At 41.6% G+C, this 22664-nt stretch overlaps 1 protein-coding gene across 3 annotated transcripts in view; it reads right to left on the bottom strand.

Moving 5' to 3' along the window:
- pard3aa (par-3 family cell polarity regulator alpha, a) overlaps nt 1-22664 on the bottom strand; it is a 403329-nt gene that overhangs the window by 96883 nt on the left and 283782 nt on the right. For all 3 annotated transcript variants that reach the window (XM_060869627.1, XM_060869625.1, XM_060869626.1), the window contains one exon: nt 620-748. In XM_060869627.1, the coding sequence (XP_060725610.1) occupies nt 620-748 (129 nt within the window). The remainder of the gene's footprint in view (nt 1-619; nt 749-22664) is intronic.

Genomic DNA, 22664 nt, shown 5'->3' with positions numbered 1-22664 from the left:
AATGCTTGAGTGCATTCTTGTGGCTGAAGATGGCTGTGAAAATTAACGTGGCAGGTGTTCAAGCTTTTAAAACCTTAAGTGTGACATAAGACACCACCCGATGTAGACACTGGTAATTAACAGGTAAAAACATGAGGATTTCAATTAAAAAAAAACAAGTGGAAAAAGTGTCACACAGATTTAAATCCAATTAGATCTGCATATTAGACTTGGCACAGGTTTGACGCCGGATGCCCTTCCTGAGGCAACACTCCCATTATATCTGCTTGGTAGCGGCACTGAGAGTTGGCTCTTCAGTGGCTGAGTTTAGCACCTCGGTGCAGGAATCGATCCCGGGTAGAGGCAAGGACAGCGCTGGATCCTGCCTGAATCTTAAAAATACATAAGAAACCTTCGGACCAGTTACCTCCAAGGCAACAACTGACTGCTGCGAAAACAATTGATCAATTTAATGCTTTCTTATAAAATCCACTAACCACTCAAACTAGCAACACTGCAGCACCTTCACAGACTTTACCTTTTCCCCAATCCAGATAATTAGGCATGTTTCTAGCACGGACCATTTTAAATCGAAGGCTTTTTTGCAAAGAACTGGGAGCTGGATGAAGCCTTACAGTACCTCTCTCTCTCCAAACGCATCCTTTGCATCTCCTCCTCTGTGGCCTGCATGTCATCCATTTTGTTCTTGCTTGAGCCTTTGCGCTCCATCTTGTCCCCCATTCTCTCGTCTTTGCGGTGTTTGCCAAACCTGAAAGAGGGACACAGAAAACAAAAATGCATTAAGATGTGACAGAGATGCCATATGCACAGTTAACCTGGGAAGCTTATAAAGAATAAGCTATAACTTATAAAGAAAGGATTTGAACAGATCAATACAACTATAAGTGTAAAGTTCATTCATTCATTCATTCATTTTCGAACCGCTTATCCGAACTACCTCGGGTCACGGGGAGCCTGTGCCTATCTCAGGCGTCATTGGGCATCAAGGCAGGATACACCCTGGATGGAGTGCCAACCCATCGCAGAGCACACACACATTCTCATTCACTCACGCAATCACACACTACGGACAATTTACCAGTGATGCCAATCAACCTACCATGCATGTCTTTGGACCGGGGGAGGAAACCGGAGTACCCGGAGGAAACCACCGAGGCACGGGGAGAACATGCAAACTCCACACACAAGGCGGAGGCGGGAATCGAACCCCCAACCCTGGAGGTGTGAGGCGGACGTGCTAACCACTAAGCCAGGTGGAGGATTAAGCAAGCAGCTAAGCATTAGCCTGAAGTGTTAGCAATGGTGCTTTATGTTATCACTTTTAACTAGCGCCATGAGACATACGCTTTGAACTTAATCATATAAATCTCTGTCCAATCATCTTTAAACTCTCTGTTTTCACTGTTGAACATTTAGCATAAGCCAAGGTGTCACTTCCAAAACACTATTAAAGATATCTGTGAAAACTCTTTCCTTTCTCAGTGAGCTGTTGTCATCTAACAGCTAAATATTTTACATGAATGTGTGTGCTTGTATAAGCCACAACGCTAGGACCTTGCTTCAGAAGCCAAACTGGGTTGTGTTTATTTACAACGGACAGATTTTCTAACACCGATCGTTTACGCTACAGTATTCACTATAAGTGTATGGTTCGACTTGCTGAAATATTTTACAGGCTTCACATCCGGACTGCAGTCCTCTATTTTAAGACCGCTGTGCTGGAGAACCGTTTACAACTTTGGGCCAGCTGTAATATTTTCTGTTTTAATAGACATGATGCAGAGCTTTGCAAAAGTATTTACACCCTTTGAACGTCACATTTTGAAGTGTAGTGTTACAGCCTGGACTCAAATGCAAATAACTGGAATTATAAATCATTACTCCATATAAAATGAAGGTAAAACAAAAATTATAATACATTATTTAAAAAATATATATATAAAATAAAAAAATAAAAAATAAAAACGTACATGAGAAAGTCTTGTATGACATCATAGAAAAATTACAGTACCAGCAGTGTTTGAGTATATCCTTATATTTAGATTTTTATTTATTTTTTTGTGTGTATGTTCTTGCCTTAGTAAATGCATGTGTGCCATGGTCATTAAACCCCAAACAAACACATCTCAATGCACTAAAACTCTTCCTGACTGATTTGAATCTTAATCACTGCTTCTTCCTGAGTCCTCGGTCTCAGGTCAGGATGTGGTATAGACTGGCTACACACTCAGAGGAACACTATTGGATGTTGGCTTTCAGGCCAAAGTCATTATCCAAGGCTGGCCCTTTGGCCACACACCCACACACACACACACACACAGAGTCATTTAGTCATCCACTGCTGTTTTAGGACTTCCCAGTAATGTCATTTCCTCCAAGATGTTCCTACATTGATGACAGCTGAGGTGCTAAAGAACTGCAGGACAGGTAGCACAGGAAACAATGAATGTGTTCAGGCTTAATACCATCACCAGAGTCCTCTCAATTGTAGCCAGTGTTGAAAGAGCAATATGGATTTTGTCTGTTGTGTTTATATGTGTGCCTTGGAGTGCATGTTTTTTGGATTTGAATGAATCTCATTTAGAGATTGGAGGGATTATTGACAGCTATAATGAAATCTATGTTCAGACAAGGCAATAACAGAACACACATGGTTTTGCAAAGTGGGAGTATGAATTGGTAAACTCAATAAATGTAATCATTCTTATCGATCCTGAAGCTTTCCTATGACACTCTGGAATTGCGGATGGCAAGAATGCACTTTAATTATAAAAATCTGATTTAATCACCAACAGAAATCTATTTCTATTTCCATCCAAATAAAGTAGCAATACCGTATAGTTATGCCTGAGAGCGTAAAATGCTCTCAGGCATAACTATACATTATAGCTACTTCTTAGGATGGAAATGCCCCTTTTTCAAGCCAAGCTGCTTCCTAACCACTATAACCTAGTTTTCCCTCACTCTCTAATAATCATTCCAATGGGTTTGGGAGGATGGCTGGAATGTAAACTTTCCATCCAAACTTGATAGAATTACTTCAGAGAAAAATGACTTGAATATATTCAGGAAACAGGAAACCCTATCCCCAAAATATGGTTGTTGGTTTATTTCATATTACTGGCAAACCAACTAGTTAAATGACTTCCCACTTGGCTCCGCTGCTGAAAGAGTGTGGTCTCGATCGGGCCGAGAGGACGACGGCTGATTCTCTCTGCTTATGTAAGAAAACTAAAGCCCGACCTGCAGATTTCCTCTTATGGAAGCTCTACATTACCTGATTAATTAATCAACAAATGGCTTTGGTCAGGCTGTAGAAGTTCACCACGTGAATACTAATAACGACAGCCCGATCCATCACCACATTCAGTGACAGCTTCCTGCCATACTTCCCAGCGACTTTTACATTAACTCTGATTCACTGCATCCTCCTTTACACCATCTGACTCCTCCACCCACCCTGTCTTTCTCTTCAGACGCAGATGTTGCACATTTTTTATTATCACGAATAAGTCGGTGAGATGAACGACTTTCAAAATTCTTATATCACCCAGACTCAGACTTTAGAACTTGCAGATAATAGATAAACAAATTGAAAGTTACTTTCTTTACTACAGGCAATAAAGGGAAATGGAATTGTTGATTTATAATTTATGGTTGTTTATAACTAATTGTTTAACCCTTGCTGTGATATCCTAAGAGACCAGACATCAATTTACAGGTGAAATAAAGCGAGACAGAATCCATCTTCAATGAGCATGTCTGGGGCTTTTTTCATCTGCTCATGGCTTCAGACTTTAATTGGCATTACCAAACAGAGTGTATCTGATGAACAACCAGCCTGAGGTATATCGACAATGGATGGCTCATTGTGACCCCTGACTCTCTGTCATCATTCCTTTCATGTCAGCAAAACCTCAGGAGCTCTACAGTTCCCTCCACAAAGCACACACACACTCGCATAACCAAATCATAACAAGCACACACACGTATTTCACATACTAGTGAGGTTAACATGCACCAAGCACAAAGCTTAACTTACAGTAAGTAACTACTTGGCTAAATATATACTTATATTTATCTGTATTCTTGCACACATGACGCATACAATTTGCTTTAGTATCGTCACGTTCATTTTGTTTCTCCAGTGAGATTTGAATTGAATCTAACAGTTTTTAGTTTTAGTTATAGCAGGTCATCCTCATGGAATGACTTAGGACTTGTGCAGAATAATTTTAAAACTGCACTTAATCTTATTATCGAACTGTAAGAGAAGAGAATTGTTTCAGGATGATGCATTTCCTGTGTTGTGTCCTGTGTTTCTGTGTTGCTTGTGGTAACTAAGGCTGTACTCGTGTCTGACATAGTCGAGTTCAAGACCAAAAGATTAGCTGAGAAGGAGAGACTTAAGAGGTTCGAGTCAAATCAAAAACGAAAACCGTCGAATCCTTTTGAAACGAATGTTTTACTTTAACTAGTCGGTTTAATTTATGCACCGATCCAAAATGGGTTGGTTATTTTCTCTAAAAGAAAGAATTCTTGTCAATCTTGCATGTCAAAGACACAAACACAACCAGACCAAGACTATTTAGCGAGACTAGCCTTTAACACCTATATAAGTCCAAATATAAATTCCAATAACAGAATGTAGAATAGTGGTCCCTACTGTATTGTGCTGCATATTTGACCAGGTTTCACATAGTAAGGGAAATTTAAAAAAGAAAGGTGACGACCCTGTTTTAATATATGAATAAATAGATAGAAAAAAATATAAAAACAATTCCATGAATGATTTGGAATGAGTGCTAAACCTATGCAAATTAAATAAACTATATCATCAGATGCCAACAATGCCATCGCCTTTTGTTTCTCACTTGAATAAGCTATAGTCACTGAGGTTGGCTTTATCTTCTCTCTCAGTTGCCAGGCTATGACACACATATTGGTCTGGTACAGTGGGTGCGCTTTCTCGCTCTTGCTTTCTCTCTCTCTCTCTCTCGCTTTCTTTCTCTCTCTGTGTCTGTCTCTCTCTCTCTCTCTCTCTGTGAGTAGCTCATTGGCAAGTCAATTAGACAACAGTCACTATCCTGAAAGACAGAGAATAACTCCTGGACACAATAGAGAACAAGAGATGCTTACACAAGTCATGTGGTGATGTAAACCCTAAATTCTGGCTGAACTAAGTTTACATATGAACATGTGCAAAACAGATGTAACATCTTCAAAAGTCTCCCACAGATTGTTTTCTAGAGTGGCTGAGCATAAAAGTTTGCGTTTATGAATGAAACTACACAACTGAGAGGAGCACACATGGCCTCTTCTTGGGGCACTGAAATGTTTTACCACAAAACAAGTGGTTTCTGTAAAAAAAAAAAAAAAAAAAAAAAAAAAAAAAACAACTTTGATTTGCAGTGATCCTTCCTGCTAGGATTCTATCAAACACACCACTCATTAATACATTATATTATTATGTGACGGTTCCAAAGAAAATTTCATCAGTCAACAGAAAACAAGCTCCTGCCTACCATTTTAGCCTCATCAAGAAAATGATGTAGTAAAGATTCAAATTAAAAAACATAGGAAGTGAATATTCTTCTTCTCATGGGCAAGCGATGCCACATGGACTACATTTACATACAGGAACATTAGAGGACAGTAAAGACATTTATCATACATTTCATCATTTTTGTACCAAGCCCAGTTTTTCCTATTAAAAGTGGTTTTCAGCTTCAGAGTGACACGAAAATATGGTTTTGTTCAAAAGTTTAAAAAAACTATCATTTTATTATTTAACCGTCTGACAGAGCTAGTAAAGATTAAGGAAAAAACTCGAAGGTCAAAAGATTAAAAAAAAAAAAAAGAAACCCGATTCACTGCCATGAACTCTGTATTCAAAATATCGGAGTGTGTCGGAGAGGCCCTCGGGGGACAGCATGTCTCTTCACGTCTCCTCAGGTAGCCCTTAATATCCCATTCACACAGCCTGCCATTCAGTTCATCATAAAGTACAGTGTGTGGCAGCCTCCAGTGCTCAAAAACACAGTTTAATGGGCCATCACTGAGCATCACACCCTTCAGCCATACTGACAGCCAGCACTAATGAATACCAAAACATCTACTGGCTTCAAAACAACAGCCTGAGGAAGAGGTGACAGGTTTAGTCGTCTTGGACTCTCACACACAACAACCGCTCTCTGACAGAAACATTCAAACACATACTTGGGTCTGAAATTTATGGAGGCATTCATGCATCAGCATACGCAAATGATATTCGGCTGCAACGGCCTATGGTTTAAATGATGGCTGCCGTTGGGGAGGAGACAATTACACTCTAATGCCCAGCAAAATGGCAGCACTCCCAAAGGACTACGCTGTTATACATGTGCCGTATCTGAAATGCAAGGTCTTCAATCACCGGCATGTCACCATCAAGGCTAACATATCACACACAAAGCAGTGCACTGCAATAGCCTGTGTATACTTATGACATTCATTGCTGCACACGTGCATGCTAGTGCTGTGTAAAATAACCTTTACGCTTTACACATGCTGCTAAGAGCTGAAGAATCCGCTTTGTGTCAAAATTGCTCTGAGACCTTGGGCTTTAAAGTTCCTTTTTTTCATGGCTCGAACAGTTGATAGCCAGTATATCAAATGGGCGTGACCTCAAAGACCTACTCCATCAAATTGCTTACGGACCTGTTATTGACCTGCCATACTGTTTTATTTAACAAGTTCAACATTCAATATTTTACATCAACATACATCATCGTGCAGCGAAGCGGTTTACGACGGCCCTCTCGACGTGCCATATTTTATCTGCTTTGATTTATGGGCTACTAATGTAGTGCACGTCTGCGACAGACAGACATTAGCGTGCATCTAAAGACAGCGCAGATCTGTGAGTGTGTGTGTGTGTGTTGTTATCAACTCCCACAGCCATGCAGACCAACCCCAGACACACTACAACAGGATATTGCTCTATTATGCAAAGGCCCAATTAAAGCAATTAGGATTTACAATGGTTTAAATTGGGGGAGTGTTCAGGGGGAACATAATGCCAGTGTGATAAGCATTCGGCGGGAGCTCTGAAAGCTAGGGGTGTGTGTCTGTGTGTTCACACGAGGATAGAACCAGATGACTAATGCTTATTTACTCGGTTCCTTCCTGCAGAAAATGGCCAAGGCTGTTATACACAGAGAGTTTAGTGCACAACTGTTTAAGAAGACTGAACATAGTGGACAGACTGCAGCACAACCACAGGAAGGTTGATGAAGCAATGAACAGATTTCACAATAGATTCTGCAACAAGAGAATACATTTAATAATGGAGCAGGTCATTAGCATCTGCAGTGTTAGCGATTTGAAGTTCTGAACGGTGTACTGAGAATGAACCACAAACCACCTGCTTATGGTGTATGCGAACGCAATCTGTTTGCAAGCCTACAAAGATACATTATAAGTGAATTGCAGCTGCTAACTCAGAAGGGAAACCAACAAACATGGCTAAGAACTAACCAAGAATCAACCACATCCAACTCCTGCAATTACACAAGTGTATATATGTTCACTTGAACCCTAGAGAATTCCTCTATTTTTGCACAACGTACTGTATATTATACAGAACACACACTGGTCCGCACTATTTCCTGTATCTGTCCCGTAGTGTTTTGTCTTGTCTGTTTGCGCTGTCTTTTGTCTCTTTTGTCCCCCGTTAAGAGTCTAAATGATAAATAAGCGTTTCATTCACAGAATTTCAGAATGTAACTCATCCTCTGTACAAGTCCCAGTGTAAAGTGAGTGCATGAATATAAATATTTAAATATAAAGGTTGTCCAGATCTACTTTTGAAGAAAATTAATTAATTGACGTCATCTGAGAAATCAACAGCATTGTAGTCTAACAGCTTTTTTCTTACCTGAGACCAATGTAGTGGATGGTAATAGTTAAAGAAAAAAAAATAAACCTGTTTTTTTTTTCGTGTGTGTGTGTGTGTGTGTGTGTGAGAGAGAGAGAGAGAGAGAGAGAGAGAGAGAGAGAGAGAAAAGCTTTAAGTCTATGTGCTACGGTTTCCATATTATGCAGCAGAGCGAGGCAGCAGCCCAGACAGCAGCATGTAACTTTAATAACATCTTGTTAGAAGAGGAGAGAAGAACGAGAGGAAACATCAGATCTGTCCTGCACCCCCCTTCTCATTCTCTCTCTCCATACTGAGCAGTGCTTTTTTTCCCTTCAGGGCAGTGGGAGCAAAAAAGGGGGGGAGGAAAAAGTAAGGGGGTCAAAAGAAAAAGGAAAAAAGGAAAAAAAAAAAATCAGCCATCTTGGAGAAATACGATGTAATATGGCACGAGTAAGAGAAAGCAGGGAGGAGCAGATAAGTAAGCTGTAAGCAGCTCTCTGGATTATTACTGCTGTTTCTAAGCCTTTTATTTCCAGTTAGCCTTTGTTAACGAGAATATCATTACGCACTTGAGTTACGATGCTAACGTTGTTGCCCTGGCGACGGCCTTGGCCACTATTGCTGATGTTATGACCCACTAGCTGCATTTAGGCCTCTCTCCCTGTGGAGCTCATTATCTGGTACTCGCAACGTCACTCCAGCGTTCGGCTGTCAATTCTGGCTTTACACAGAAACATGGCCGAACGTGGAGAAAGACGGATGAACCCGTGATGTAACGCTCCGGTGCTGTCGTGTAGCGTGAGGCCTCACCGCAGTTTACTGCTTCTCACATGAGGCATCGGAGCAATTCAGTCTCGGGATGATGTTTTATTTTTGCAGAAGTGAAATGGTTTTCCATTCCTTTTAGCTGTGGAGGGGAGACACCCAACCGGAGTCTTGCAGCGGTAATAACACAAAAAATGAAATGGCAAATGAAAAGCTGGAGGAGAGAGAGACAGTGGGGGGTCCTCCTAGCTGAGATGAAGTGTGTGTGTGAGATGAATACATCCATGGCATTACTCTAGGAATCTAGAATGGGCTTTTGATGGGATTCATAAGCCAAACTGAGTGTGCGCCCTATAACACACACAAACACATGATATAGTTCTGCCAACATGAGCAACACACACACACACAAACACACAGCTCAAATTCCAGGTTCACATAATATATGCTACATTTACAACTAAATATATGGACAGATAGAGCTTACATACTTCATGACACAAACCTAATAACTCTCTCACACACACTCCCCTTCACCTGAAAAGTCTCTTTGCTTTTCATATTTCATCTTCATCATAAGGGGGGTACGGTGGCTTAGTGGTTAGCACGTTCGCCTCACACCTCCAGGGCTCCCGCCTCCGCCTTGTGTGTGTGGAGTTTGCATGTTCTCCCCGTGCCTCGGGGGTTTCCTCCGGGTACTCCGGTTTCCTCCCCCGGTCCAAAGACATGCATGGTAGGTTGATTGGCATCTCTGGAAAATTGTCCGTAGTGTGTGATTGCGTGAGTGAATGAGTGTGTTGGCACTCCGTCCAGGGTGTATCCTGCCTTGATGCCCAATGAGGCCTGAGATAGGCACAGGCTCCCCGTGACCCGAGGTAGTTCGGATAAGCGGTAGAAGATGAATGAATGAATGAATCTTCATCATAAAGACCTGAACATAGCACCATCGGTGTCTCTGCTCACCGTAAAAGAGCCCATCATGAGCCTAAAGCCGGTCGACTCAGAACTCTGAAGCCCAAGGTCAACACAGCAAAAAAAAGAAATAGAAAAGTGGAGTCAGTTTTGAGCAAAGAGCAGCAAGTCTCCTGTTCTTCCAAAGCTATGAATACATGATGAGTTGGTCATTAGCATTCCTCTTCTGTACTTTCAGAACTTCAGAACCCAGAGAAATCCCCTGCGTACCTGTGCTTACGTCTGTCAGCGTGATGCTCGTCTACACACTCATCGACCACTTTAATGGGAACGCTATTTATTTTACGATTTAATCAGCCAATTGTGTGGGAGCAGCACAGTGCATAAGATCGTGCAGATACAGGTCAGGAGCTTCAGCTAATTTTCACCTCAAACAGCAGAATAGGGAAAATGTAGGCTTAGTTACAGGAGAGCTTACATGGAATTGTAAAAAGAAAAACAACGCCTTGTTAATAAGAGAAGAACATAAAAAACGCTCTTTATAACAGTGGCATCTCAGGACACACAACAAGTCAATACTGTAGCCTATGTAAGCATCAGGTTCCTGTTATTGGCTGACAGAAGCAGAATCTCATATAGTCTTCTGCTGCCATGCACCTTACAGTAACTATTGACGTGTTTTTGTGTTGTGAGACAGACTTAGAATGTCTTAGAACAGATGCCTAGATGCTTCATTGTGCAGAAACAGACTTACCATCGCCCTCTAAGTAGGTTGACTTCACTGAGCTGAACTGAATTAGTTATCAATAGCATCTAACATGTCTATAATCTTGCAGACAGAATGAGATGGGAGCTATTTATTCGTCTTCTCCCCTGATTCACTTGATGAAATTTGGCTTCAAAGTCAAAGCCAGGAGCTAATAAATATGGAAGTGTGTAAATCTGACCCACTCTCTCTCTCTCAGTGATTGCAGCTGGGTTATTCACTGTTAGCATATGATGTCTTTCATCTACAGTAAGGGTGCGTGGGGAGTTTCCGTAAAGCCAGGGATAAGTGTCTGGATCTAAAATTACAGGCACTTTTTGGTCTTTGCAAACTCTTCCTGAGGTGGAAAATACCCTGTGAATCTGCACGCAAAGTTCTGGACAAACAAACGACGGCGGTCTGTTAATGATGGACTTTATCAGGATTTGTAGAGAAAACACACCACCAAAGACGAACACACGTGAGGGAGAAAAACTTTCTGGGCCTAACAGAATCTGAATTTCATTACTTTACAAATAAATGCTCAGATTTACATTATGTGTGTGTGTGTGTGTGTGTGAGAGAGAGAGAGAGATTAAGACTGGTGCTGTTTATTGTAAGTGTTTGTTGCCTTTTTGGACTCCTTTATAATTAGATTCCATTATCATTAGAATCATTATCATTTGTAATGTTGCTCCCATTTAAAACAGTCCGGCTCAAGCCCAGCCATTTTTAGGGTCACGATTGAGGACAATGTCCCGTCCAGAGACAAGATGTTTCGTGTGAGGTTTTGTTCAAACCGACCATCGAAAATACCCTCTGTGCATCAGCATTAGAATGTGAAAGCACTAAAACCAAGGCTACTTGTTCTGAGCAGGTGTTGTTAGTGAACCGGGGCCCCCTGGCACCATCTCAGGGCCCCTAGTTTGAGAACTACTGGCCTAGACTACTTGTTCTGAGCAGGTGTTGTTAGTGAACCGGGGCCCCCTGGCACCATCTCAGGGCCTCGAGTTTAAGAAGCTCTGGCCTAGACTATTTGTTCTGAGCAGGTGTTATTACAACAGGAGATCATGACTTACTCTGTGCACAAAGTGATGTTCGCAGCTCCAGTGGATTTCTCTGTGGGTGAACAAGGACGATGCTGAACAATTCCAGGATCTGCTTTTTTCCCATTGGTTGTTGCGTTAAATCTTACCCATATACAATAGTGCTATTTTTCTGATTGGCTATTGTGTAGCCTCTTTTTTTGATTGGCTGATAAGTGTCAGGCTCGACTAAGAACTCCAGGGGAGACGCGCTTGATTCCTGCCCGGTTCCAAAGAGACAGCGGTGCAGACAGATACATTTTGGGCGCTGCGGCTTATTAAATATATGATAAATAGTACGTTTTTCTGCATGACAAATACAATGCGTAGTGGGAGAGCGTGACAAAAGACCCAAATGAGTGACTGTCACTCTCAATGCGTGATCCTTGACAGCCCTGCTAGCTAACGTGAGGCTAATTAATACATGGAGTAAACCTGTACTCAAGGTTGCTAGCAAGCTACCTCACATTAGCTTAACTATTAAATTTTGTAAGCTAGCTCACTTCATCCGGATATTTATTACACTGTGTAAACTACAAGCAAAGATGCTAGCAGGATTTAGCCTTCAAGCAGAATTAACAGTAAAAGATAGCAGTAGTGTTGTAGTAGATCTAAATATCTGTTTATATACAGTAGTGTGCCCTACATCAGAAATGTCTTGTAGTATGGTCAATGTGATATTGAAGCCATATCGCCCTTCCAGACAAATAAGACCAGCGAGAGACAGGAACATATGACAAGATGTGACATTAATGTCATATAAGCTCCCTGTGCTGTATATCTCTGTGTAAGGAGGGGGTGCATGTGGAAATTATTGAATTTACCCACAGACACTCATAAATCTCTGATCTTTTTTTTTTTGACATGGAACCCAAACACACCTGAGGATACATAGAGCAGTGTAATTCCAGTAATCTTCACATCGGCAATCGAGTCTATTACATATTAGCCGGCAGATTAATCATTTCACGTCTGACTAATTTATAGAGAGCAGCATGCTAGAAGGTAAACAGAGAGAGCACAGGGACATGACTCTGTTTGTGTTCCTGTCTCAGTGTCACAGATAAACGTACCGAGATAGCGAAGGCAATACTGCAAGTAAATAAAGCACCTCGGTGTTATTTATCAGCTGCAATTTCAGCTGGTTTACTGTCTACCGTGTCTAACGTGAACGTTTATGAGGCTCGGCCTCTTCTCGGCGTGCTCAGAGCTCAGAACTGCACGGCTGTGTGAATGATGTGTCCGTGTCATCAACAAGAGACAGAGATTGAGGAAAGGAAACAGGAAGAACTCCCGCAGGAATAATGGTTCGGTGCGGGTGACCTAGATATGCCACCTTACATCATGAATATGTGATGGTACGGTTTGATCTCATGAACACGCCGTGAGTCTCGCTTGTTAAGCTCTAATCCATAAATAAGTCAGGCAGAGGATGATGTGTGCTCACTTCTATAATGAGTGCCAATGCCAACCATGAAACTTTCTGCTTAATGATTCATGCAGTCTATGATAAAACAGTTTTTTTTTTTAATTCAGGGGGGAAAAGCGCAGCACCAAACATCATAGCAATATTTGATCTATTTCTGACCTGCCGTGGGGTTCTCATCTATCTACCAGTCTGGAAGAGTGAACACTGACACTGACACCTGAAGCCATCAACCTTTTGACCTTTTTGAAACTCCGTATACATGAAATAATGGAAGGCTTGTAATTGTTAGGATTACTGTAATCATTGAGCTTGCCTTCTGTCACGCCCCTTACCTTTACCAGTAGTCTTATTTAGGGGTTTATGTAAATATCGGGGCTTAGTGACGTCAGCAACCCTGGAGGAATGTCGTGTAGTCCTTACCGGCCGTTTGCTGTAGTCCTTAGAAATGGATTTCTTTAAAAGCAAATATCTCCCTTTGCTTAAAACTTTGAACGTTAAAAAAGTGAAATCGTGTTTTACCACCCCTTTAATAAAAGAGGTAGGTATACATCAAGACCCTCTTCTGTTCTGGCTCCGAGGTAGTGGAACGAACTTCTTCCCCTAGATGTCCAAACAGCTGAGTCACTGGCTATCTTCAAACGACGGGTGAAGACCTCCCTTTTTCTGAAACACTTGAACTAGCACTTTTTCCCTTGTTTGTTATGTGTACTGTATGTTTAACAAAAAAAAAAAAACTGAACAGCTTTAGGTTGATGGTATCCTAAGTCTGTGACCTAGTCAGTGTTGTAATGTAACGGAGTACAAATACTTCGTTACCGTACTTAAGTAGAAATTTCACGTATCTGTACTTTACTTCGCTATTTAAATTTCTGTCAACTTTCACTTTTACTCCACTACATTTCCTAGATAAAATGTATATTTTTACTCCACTATACTGAATTTCCACTAAGAATCTTCGTTACTCGTTACTACAAAATAAAATCAGAAGAAATGTGTGCGACTGCAATAAGGGAGGTTTGGCGAATCACTGCTCCTAGATTGCATTACGCAGCTCCGCACTCTCTATTTCAGTGTAATGTTGCCAAAGGAGGAGGAAGCACAACTGAAACTGCCATGGAAGCACCTACTGGAGGACCTCCCGTTATCGTAGACGACCACCCTGACGATAGCGGTGAACTCGGTGAACAGGGTGAAGAAGATAACGTTATACACCCGTGGCCGTATTTGCAAGAAATGTTACTGTACATTGGAATGAAAGATTCTTCCTACCGGATGAAGTGCCTCTTATGCCTACCGAAAATCACTGAAATTTTACTTTTTACTTTTACTTCAAATACTTAAGTACATTAAATATCAGAAAATGACTTTTGATACTTAAGTACAGTAAATATCAGATACTTTAAGACTTTTACTTGAGTAATATTCTAAAAGGTAACTTTCACTTCTACCAAAGTCTTTTTCTAGTACGATACTTGTACTTTTACTCAAGTATTGCTTTCTAGTACTTTATACAACACTGAACCTAGTGAACCAGTATTAAGGTACTCATTGATAGAGACTTTAAAGCACTTTTGTACGTCGCTCTGGATAAGGGCGTCTCCCAAATGCCGTAAACGTAAATGAGGTTGAAAAATTCCAGACAAGAAGGCAAATGCTTAGACCATGGAATCTCCTGTTAAGCCTCTGATCAGTTAGAGGACACCATAGCAATGTCTGAATTTTTGTACCCTACTTCCACGTAGTGTAGTTTTTTGTGTGTCAGCCATTAAATTGCATCTCACTCAGATTTGGAGCAGAATTAATTCTATTTTATCTAACAGACCTGCTTTTTCATATAAGCTTCACAATACACAGGCTTTATTTTCTCAGAGGCTAATATACTGTAGTCCTTGTGTTTAAATGCTAGTTGGAGTATTTCCATAGTTTGAAACAATCGTTTTACGCTCGTACTTTAATACGTATTGCGATAATACAGTCGCACGATCCTATTTAATATTTTTAACAATCCGACTGAAGTAAAAACACAAATCCAGTCCAATCTGTCCCTCGTTGCTGTTCTGTGCAACGCGCTATACAAAACAGTCTATATAATAAATGAACGTTTAAGCAGATGCATGGGTTCAAGCAGTGAATCAGTGTTGAGTCATTTGTATTCCTGTCTGAAATTTTAACAGCCTTAGTTGTAAAATTGTAACAGATAAAAGACCGAAGAAAAAAAATGCATGCAAATGTTAATGCAAATGAGCTCCTCATAAAAGGCTATTCTCTGAGCTCGAATACTGTGAATACAGTCACAGAAACTTCCAGGGCTCTTTGTATTACTGTAAAAATGTGTTTAAAAAAGGTAAAACCGAGTCCAGGTGTATTCTGGATTAAATAACATAGCAGTGTTTGAGAAGGTGAAAGATATTGATGCTTATTCTAGCCCAAGCTCAAAATATCACACCCTGAGTTTCACCACTGCGTCATAGGGGCAAACAGAACAAAAATAGCTCTTCCTTATTTCAGAAAGCAGTGATTTGTATGCTTTCGGTGGAAGAGGATAAAATTAGTGATTCCATCATTTAAGGCTACGGCTAATTAATTAAGCTAACCTTATAGCTAGATAATAAATCATGGTCAATGAAAGATCTCAGTCTAATGAAAGTCAGAGAGCCTGTGCCAACTGTTCTACAGCGTTTTATGGCAGGACGAACAAGTGATCAAATGGGCTTTATTTTCCAATTACAGAAATAAAAGCTATAACCTACCTTCATTGTTTGGTAGGAATTGCTTAAACTTACTTCGCAGAACTGTAAAACAGTGTTTCTTTATCAGAAAAACGGTCTGAAGATGTTCAACATGCTTCCTTAATTATCCAGCAAACCCTTAAACAACCATGAACACTTTACAGTAAGAGAGCAGACATTAGCCAGGTGTATGTGCGATAAACATTTACCAGTGGTAATAGTTTTTTGTCTGAATACCTAGATCCTGTCATGGCTTTAAGATTTTAAGGATTCACTGAATACTTAGAGCACATATGTCAAACTCAGGCCCACAGGGTGTAATTATATTTGGCTCGCGAGATCATATCAAATGTGCATTACACCTGGCTAGCCGCATGCTCCGCTAATACTACAAATCCCAGAATGCCTTGCCACTGTATTGACGCGTAGTCACGAACAGCAAGCGCCACTCATTCTCTGTTGACGGTCGTTAACAACCGTGCTACAGTCACGTCGGGCAGGTTAACTCCACCCTCCACAAAAATGGCCAAATGAAAGATGGACAATAGGAGCTTTCAAGACAGGTGGGAGGCAGATTATCTGTTCACGAATATAAAGGACAGACCTGTTTGTCTTGTGTGCTAACGGAGCTAACGTGTCTGTAACGAAAGAATATTACATAAGAAGTCACTAGTCAAAAGGTTGGATTTACATTGAATGAAATTATTATTTTTGGTTGTTTTATTGTTTTTTTGAAAAAGATCCACTTCAAAAATGAACTTAAAATGATACCGTGGGAGGCCTAATTTCTCTCTCACTCTCACTCATTTTCTACCGCTTATCCAAACTACCTCGGGTCACGGGGAGCCTGTGCCTATCTCATGCGTCATCGGGCATCAAGGCAGGATACACCCTGGACGGAGTGCCAACCCATCGCAGGGCACACACACACTCATTCACTCACGCAATCACACACTACGGACAATTTTCCAGAGATGCCAATCAACCTACCATGCATGTCTTTGGACCGGGGGAGGAAACCGGAGTACCCGGAGGAAACCCCCAAGGCACGGGGAGAACATGAAAACTCCACACACACAAGGTGGAGGCGGGAATCGAACCCCCAACCCTGGAGGTGTGAGGCGAACGTGCTAACCACTAAGCCACCGTGCCCTCCCACAATCAGTGCTAATGCTACATCACTAACATAAGAAAGTAACTCAGCAGGTAGGCAGCTAGAAAATCTACAGCGATAATTTATCGATTTATTTTAAGCAGGGCTGAGAGAGAAATACTTCTTTAAGAAGAACTCTTCAGGGTTATTAATTAGAACGAGATTGCAGTCATGCCAAAGTGGCAGTGATGAGACTTATAGAGACTGGAGAACCAGAGCCATTCAAAACACCGTTCAATGATGGGCAAAAAAAAAAAAAAATACAAAAAAAATACATAGCCTGTGAAGCATATCTTGCCGAGAACACGGCGTCTGAGGCAAATCTGCCCTTCACGAAGCTGGTCTGCTCATGATTAATGAGTGCGCCAATAAACGCTCCAAGCCTCAACACCAGGGCAGGCACAGTCACGGAAGCCACAGACCCTTAAGACCACAATCTCCCAAGTTTAGATTTTTTTTTCTCTTCATTATAACAATTTATTCAAACAAAAGCAGTGAGTCATCTAGTCAGTATGTCCTAGACCAGGACGGTGTTGAGACGTGACCTATTGACACATCTCATCCTTCTTCGTTCTCTCTGACAGTACAGAGAATGCCAAAAAATACAGCCAATTATATTTGTCTGAGGGATAATCGGTGGAAAAACTCTCACTCCTAAAATTCTGAGCGGAGGAGAGGAAAAACTAGGAAAGTCTAGTGTTATGTTCATCGCACGAACAAAACACATTCATGCAGGCCCCTGTGTGTGTGTGTGTGTGTGTGTGTATATATATATATATATATATATATATATATATATATATGTGTGTAAACCTACAGTAATGTATTTCATTTATTTTTCTCGCAATGCAAAAGCAATTCAGTGACAATTGTCCTTATAGATGTTCATTTGCAGAACTGAGATGTAGAACCACAATGTGTGTGAGTGTGTGTTTGTGTAAGATTTCCCTCATGCACAGCCCCTTATGTATTAAATTCCAGGTCCCTATGCATTCCTGGTGAAGTGTGTAATGACTTTCACTCGATTGGCTATTTCTACACAGCATCGACAACATTTTCACCCGTTCACAAGCCGTGTTCTTGCTCCATCTTGTATCATTTCACTCAGGCACATCCAACTGCCAGGAATTCAGCTGGCATGTTTTATACTCACAAAGGTTAAACATTACCAAACACACCCACTTCACCATTTTTATTTTCCCTGTCTCAGCACCTGAAACGCTATTTGTCTGAGCAGACGGGGCCATGCTGTTTTCACGGCCCTTTGTGTTGTCTCGTTAACGCTCGGCTCTTCCCCTGGGAGATAACGGAATGGCTTTGGGCCTTTTCTGCTCCTCAAAACTGTGTCGCTTTGTGATAGAGTTATAGGGAGGGGGGAAAAAATGAGAAAGGCAGGGTGGTTTGCTGATCAGAGGAATAATTGGTGTTTTGGATTCTTTCACAAACCTGAAACATGGATTTTGTGTGTGTGTGTGTGTGTGTGTATCTTCTAAAATCGCATTCCTTACAACAAAACAACAATGCATGCTTCCTAGTGAGACCTGAGATTCATGGAAAACACCGCAACATTAAATCATTCTCTTTAACAAGATCCCTGCAGGATTTGGTCATTTTAGTGTGCTTGCTCAGTGAAAGATGCTGCTGGATCCTGTTTCATTTACAAGGTTTCAGATTCAATTAGTCCAGTACACTCCTACAACCTCTGGCCTGCCCTGAGGGGCTACAGCTGTGCATGGGGGGAGACTCATTCCAATAGCAGTAATCCCAGGAAAAGTGATGGACAACCAGCCGTCCCCAAGCGCACTCACACTGAGCGAGTTAACGAAAACGATCTGGAGAGACAACAGGGCAAAAACACGTCTCTGTCCATGCTCTGAGTCACTTAAAATAAAAGCTCCATGCTTATTCCTGATTGTATCGAGCCACCGTAACACACGTTGTCAAGCCACTCTAATCAGACGCTTCTATATGTAAGAGTAAGATCCCTACTGTAATAACCGAGGAAAACCCGCTGTGAAAACATGAAGGAAAGAAGACTTAAAAGGCACCCAGCATTTTCTTGGTGATGATGTGTGTAGTGAGATCATTATTTACTGCAGTATACAAAGGTTAAAGAGTAAAAGCTAACAGTTTTAAGTAGGAATAAAAACAGGACAGTGTGTACGATTACAGCAGCAGTTCTCAGGGCCTTTTTACACCTGGTCACTTCATGTGTTTTCTCTGATCCGATAGTTATCTGATTTGTTAAAACTGTTCCATTTACATTAGGCCACATAAATGCGTCTCGGCGAATCGGATATCGATCCGATCTTTCTACTGCCGCCCAAAATGTAAATATATTTTACCTCATTTCCGGGGTAATTGAAATGGAACACGCTTTGGTGTATATACTTAAATATACTTTTGTTTCTATATGTTTTACAAAGCTTTTGTTGGACGCTTTCATCGCTCTAAAGAGCAATAGGTGCCTGCGTGTCGTCCATGTTATTTGTTTCTGGCGCGATGCACGACTCGTGAATCACTTGCGAGTGACGTACTTCCGTTTGGGAGGAGTGTAGCGCTGACGTATGTGGCTTGAACAAAAACACATTCGTTTACACCTGTCCAGTTTCATCTGAAATGCGTCCCAGACCACCTCCTGAAGTGGTTTGAGCGATCGGATTTATATCCGTCTCGAAAACGTTTCAGAGGGCATTTAGACCTGGTCTTTTTACCATCGGATAGCTATCTGATCACAGAAAACGCATGAAGTGACCAGGTGTGAAAAGCCCCATCCAGGTCAAATGATCCACTGAAGCAAGGGTCAGACTTGGACGTGAACCGTTTTTATTCTTTTTATAGTGCAACTCTTTGAGATATCCATAAAGAACCATCCACATGAGCGGTAGGAAGGAGAGTGAAGTATCTCTAAGCGAAAGGAGAGCGTCGGGATGAATCAGGCCGATCCGGAGGGTGAGCGGAAAAAGTGTGTCAGAAATTGGTCACACTTCTACTCACTGCTTTGTGTTTGTGTCCTACATTTGCATGCGATCTTCCGTAACAGGCCGAGTGTTTCGCTGTCGAGGTCCCTGTTGTGTCTGGTGGAACACATCTGGTAAAGATGGATGAAGCTGGAGATATTGGACTACGGTTCTCTGTAACACCTCTGAGAAAAGCCCTTAAACCTCTCAGCACTGAGCCCCAGGGATAAGACTACCAGAAAAACAGATCAAATATTTACATAGCTCAGTCTTAAGCATTTTCTCTCCTATTGATTGGAATTCTCCCTCATTTCTCTCAGTCAATTATCTTACACGTTGTTTGTAATGAGGAGTCGTATGTAATATGTACGTACGCGGAAGCAGACTTTTCAAAAGCAGATCAATTTCCAATATCAAGTCCGTTCAGACCGTCACACCACATAAAAGACAAGGCAATATTCCCCTACTGCTCTTTTTATATAGTTGCCAGTCCTGGTCATTGAGCGTGAGACAAAAAGAACAGCATACGGATCTGCAGTGAAAGAGAACGGTCCTACGATTCTACACATCACATCCATCCGGTAAATGAAGGTAGAATGCTAATACAGTATGGGCTCTGATGATAGTTTTTTCCTGATTAAACCGTGCTCATGTGCGCAAAGCTTGGCTAATTCAAGCGGACGTGTGTAATAATGACGAGCGCGGCATGAGCACAGCGTGTTAGCTTTGTATGGTAGCTTTCCACTCGAACGTACATGAAGAAGTTCTCAGAGCAGACAATGTTTCTGGATATATTTAGGTTAAATCTGTAAAAGGCTGAAGGGGCTATTAGCTGCTGTTCTGAAAATAACAAAGATGCTCTTGTACACTTTCTCGCTCACCCTGCTATTGTCTGCCTCTCCTCAGGCGACTGGTCTTGTTGTCTCTCTTAGTCGAGGTGAGACGTGAAGGCTATCAGACTGGTAGCTTATTTAGAGGTCATATAAAAGTGGTGATAGTAGGGAGGCTTGTTGTTCCAGCACTACTAATTACACCCTATTAACAGTGAACACAAATGCTAAACATAGAGGGACGTCTTCGCCGCAAGGCAACGCTGCCGTGACCGCAAGTGTGATGCCAACGAATCCCTTCTTCTCTGTGCCCTCCTCCCTGTGTCCTAGTTCACTTCACTGCACTCGTTTACGTCCCCTGCTCCCTTATTCTCTGTATCTCTCTTCAGGCGACCCCTTCACTCATCAAACTCGACCCATCATGCACTGCTCCAGGAGATTTGCAAAGAATGACACACACACACACGCACACACAAGCAAAGTGAAAATTGGATAGGTAGCAGAATAGAGAGTCAGTCATACAGAAGATAAAACGCACCTAATTACCTCTGGAAATGGAGGCTTTTGAGTCACTGTCTGGGGATCAATGGCTTTATTTGGCTCCAGCGAGCATGCTAAGATGCTGACAAGGCCTGAGGTGGAGCGTGGACGACTATGCAAGCCTGATATGATCAGAAATGACTGATCATGTAGCGTCTTAAACGCATTACTGTTCTCAAGACAGAAAAGTGGGAATCTGAAAGCTGTCATGTGGACCAGGAAGAACACTGAGGTACCAGAGACCCGCTATACCAGTTCCGCTGTACCAGAACTGTGCCATGATTCCCGTGAACTCCTAACCGGGTCTGCACTCGTTCAGGAAGTAAAGTAACCGGAGAGTGAGTTTGAGCTGAAGATGAGATCATTAGTTTCAACAACGCGTGTATCATGAGAGACAGGGAAACGTTGTGGGGTACAGAAGAGATGAGACACCTTACTGTACTGTAACTGTATATATAAGCTGAGAGGAGTTGTGTGCTTCATGCATGCTTGTAAGATTTACATTTACAACATTTGGTATACTTCTTTATCCAGGGAAATGTACAAAAGTGCTTCAAAGTCTCTATCAGTGAATCCATTAACACTGGTTCACTAGGTCACAGGGTATAGGACTATCAGCCTAAAAGATATACGTAAACACAATCAGGTGAATCATAAGTCAGAGCAATGCTGTGTGAATGTCAAAAACAATCACATTCGAGAGCACAGCGAACACAGTTTTGTTTTCCTGCAGTCAGGAAATGGAAATAAAATGTGCTTAAATTTAAAAAAAGATTTTAGATTGCTGATAGACTGTATGCAGATTACATACATGACTGATTACAACAAATAACTAGGTTTGTAAAGTTTGTCGTGACAAACTTTGATGTTGGCTTTGACGATGCAAGTATTTGCAAAGGCCGGTGCTTTTTGGAGGCGAGTGGACATAAGGCTTAGTGTTACTTTTGGAGGCAAGTGGACAGAAAGCTAGGGTGCTAAAACATTTGGAGGCAAGTGGAGACGAGCATGTGACGTCATCTGAATACTCTTGAGGAAGTGTTTTGATGTCACATGTCCATGTTGTGCTAATTATTGATTTTCACGTGACATCACATGATCAGGATACACGTGAGGAAGTTCCCCTCATTGTTCTGAGTGTTTTGATATGTCACATGTCCATGTTGTAAAAAGTTTTTTGATTATACATATATTGGGGGCGGGGCTGCGGCACAACCGAAAGGCCAGTCGGTACACCAATTTAAAAGTTTGTTCAGAGTATCACCCTAAAGGAGCTGGTCGAGTTTGGTGTAGATAGTTCGAAAGCTTGCCGAGTTATAAACCTCCAAAGTTCATAATGGGAGTCTATGAGGAAAAAGGCCACTTTGAGACCCGGTAAAGGAAGTACCGGTACTCGGATCACTCAAGCCCCTTTTCCACCAAAAAGAACCAGGTGCTGGTTCAAAGTTGGTTCCACTGGTGAACCTTCTAAGAACCGGTTTGCCTTTCCACCGGCTAGAGAGCCGTCACAGAGCCGAGTCTGACGTCACTGTATACGTGTCACGTGTCCCACCAACATTAGCGCAGCAGCGGCAAACACAAACACATCAACAATGGCGGATGTTGCTTTACTGTTAATT

Source organism: Tachysurus vachellii, chromosome 5 (genome assembly GCF_030014155.1).
Source record: "Tachysurus vachellii isolate PV-2020 chromosome 5, HZAU_Pvac_v1, whole genome shotgun sequence".
Lineage (NCBI taxonomy): Eukaryota > Metazoa > Chordata > Actinopteri > Siluriformes > Bagridae > Tachysurus > Tachysurus vachellii.
The sequence above is the reverse complement of the archived record's forward strand: the minus strand, read 5'-3'. Positions and strand labels throughout refer to the sequence as shown.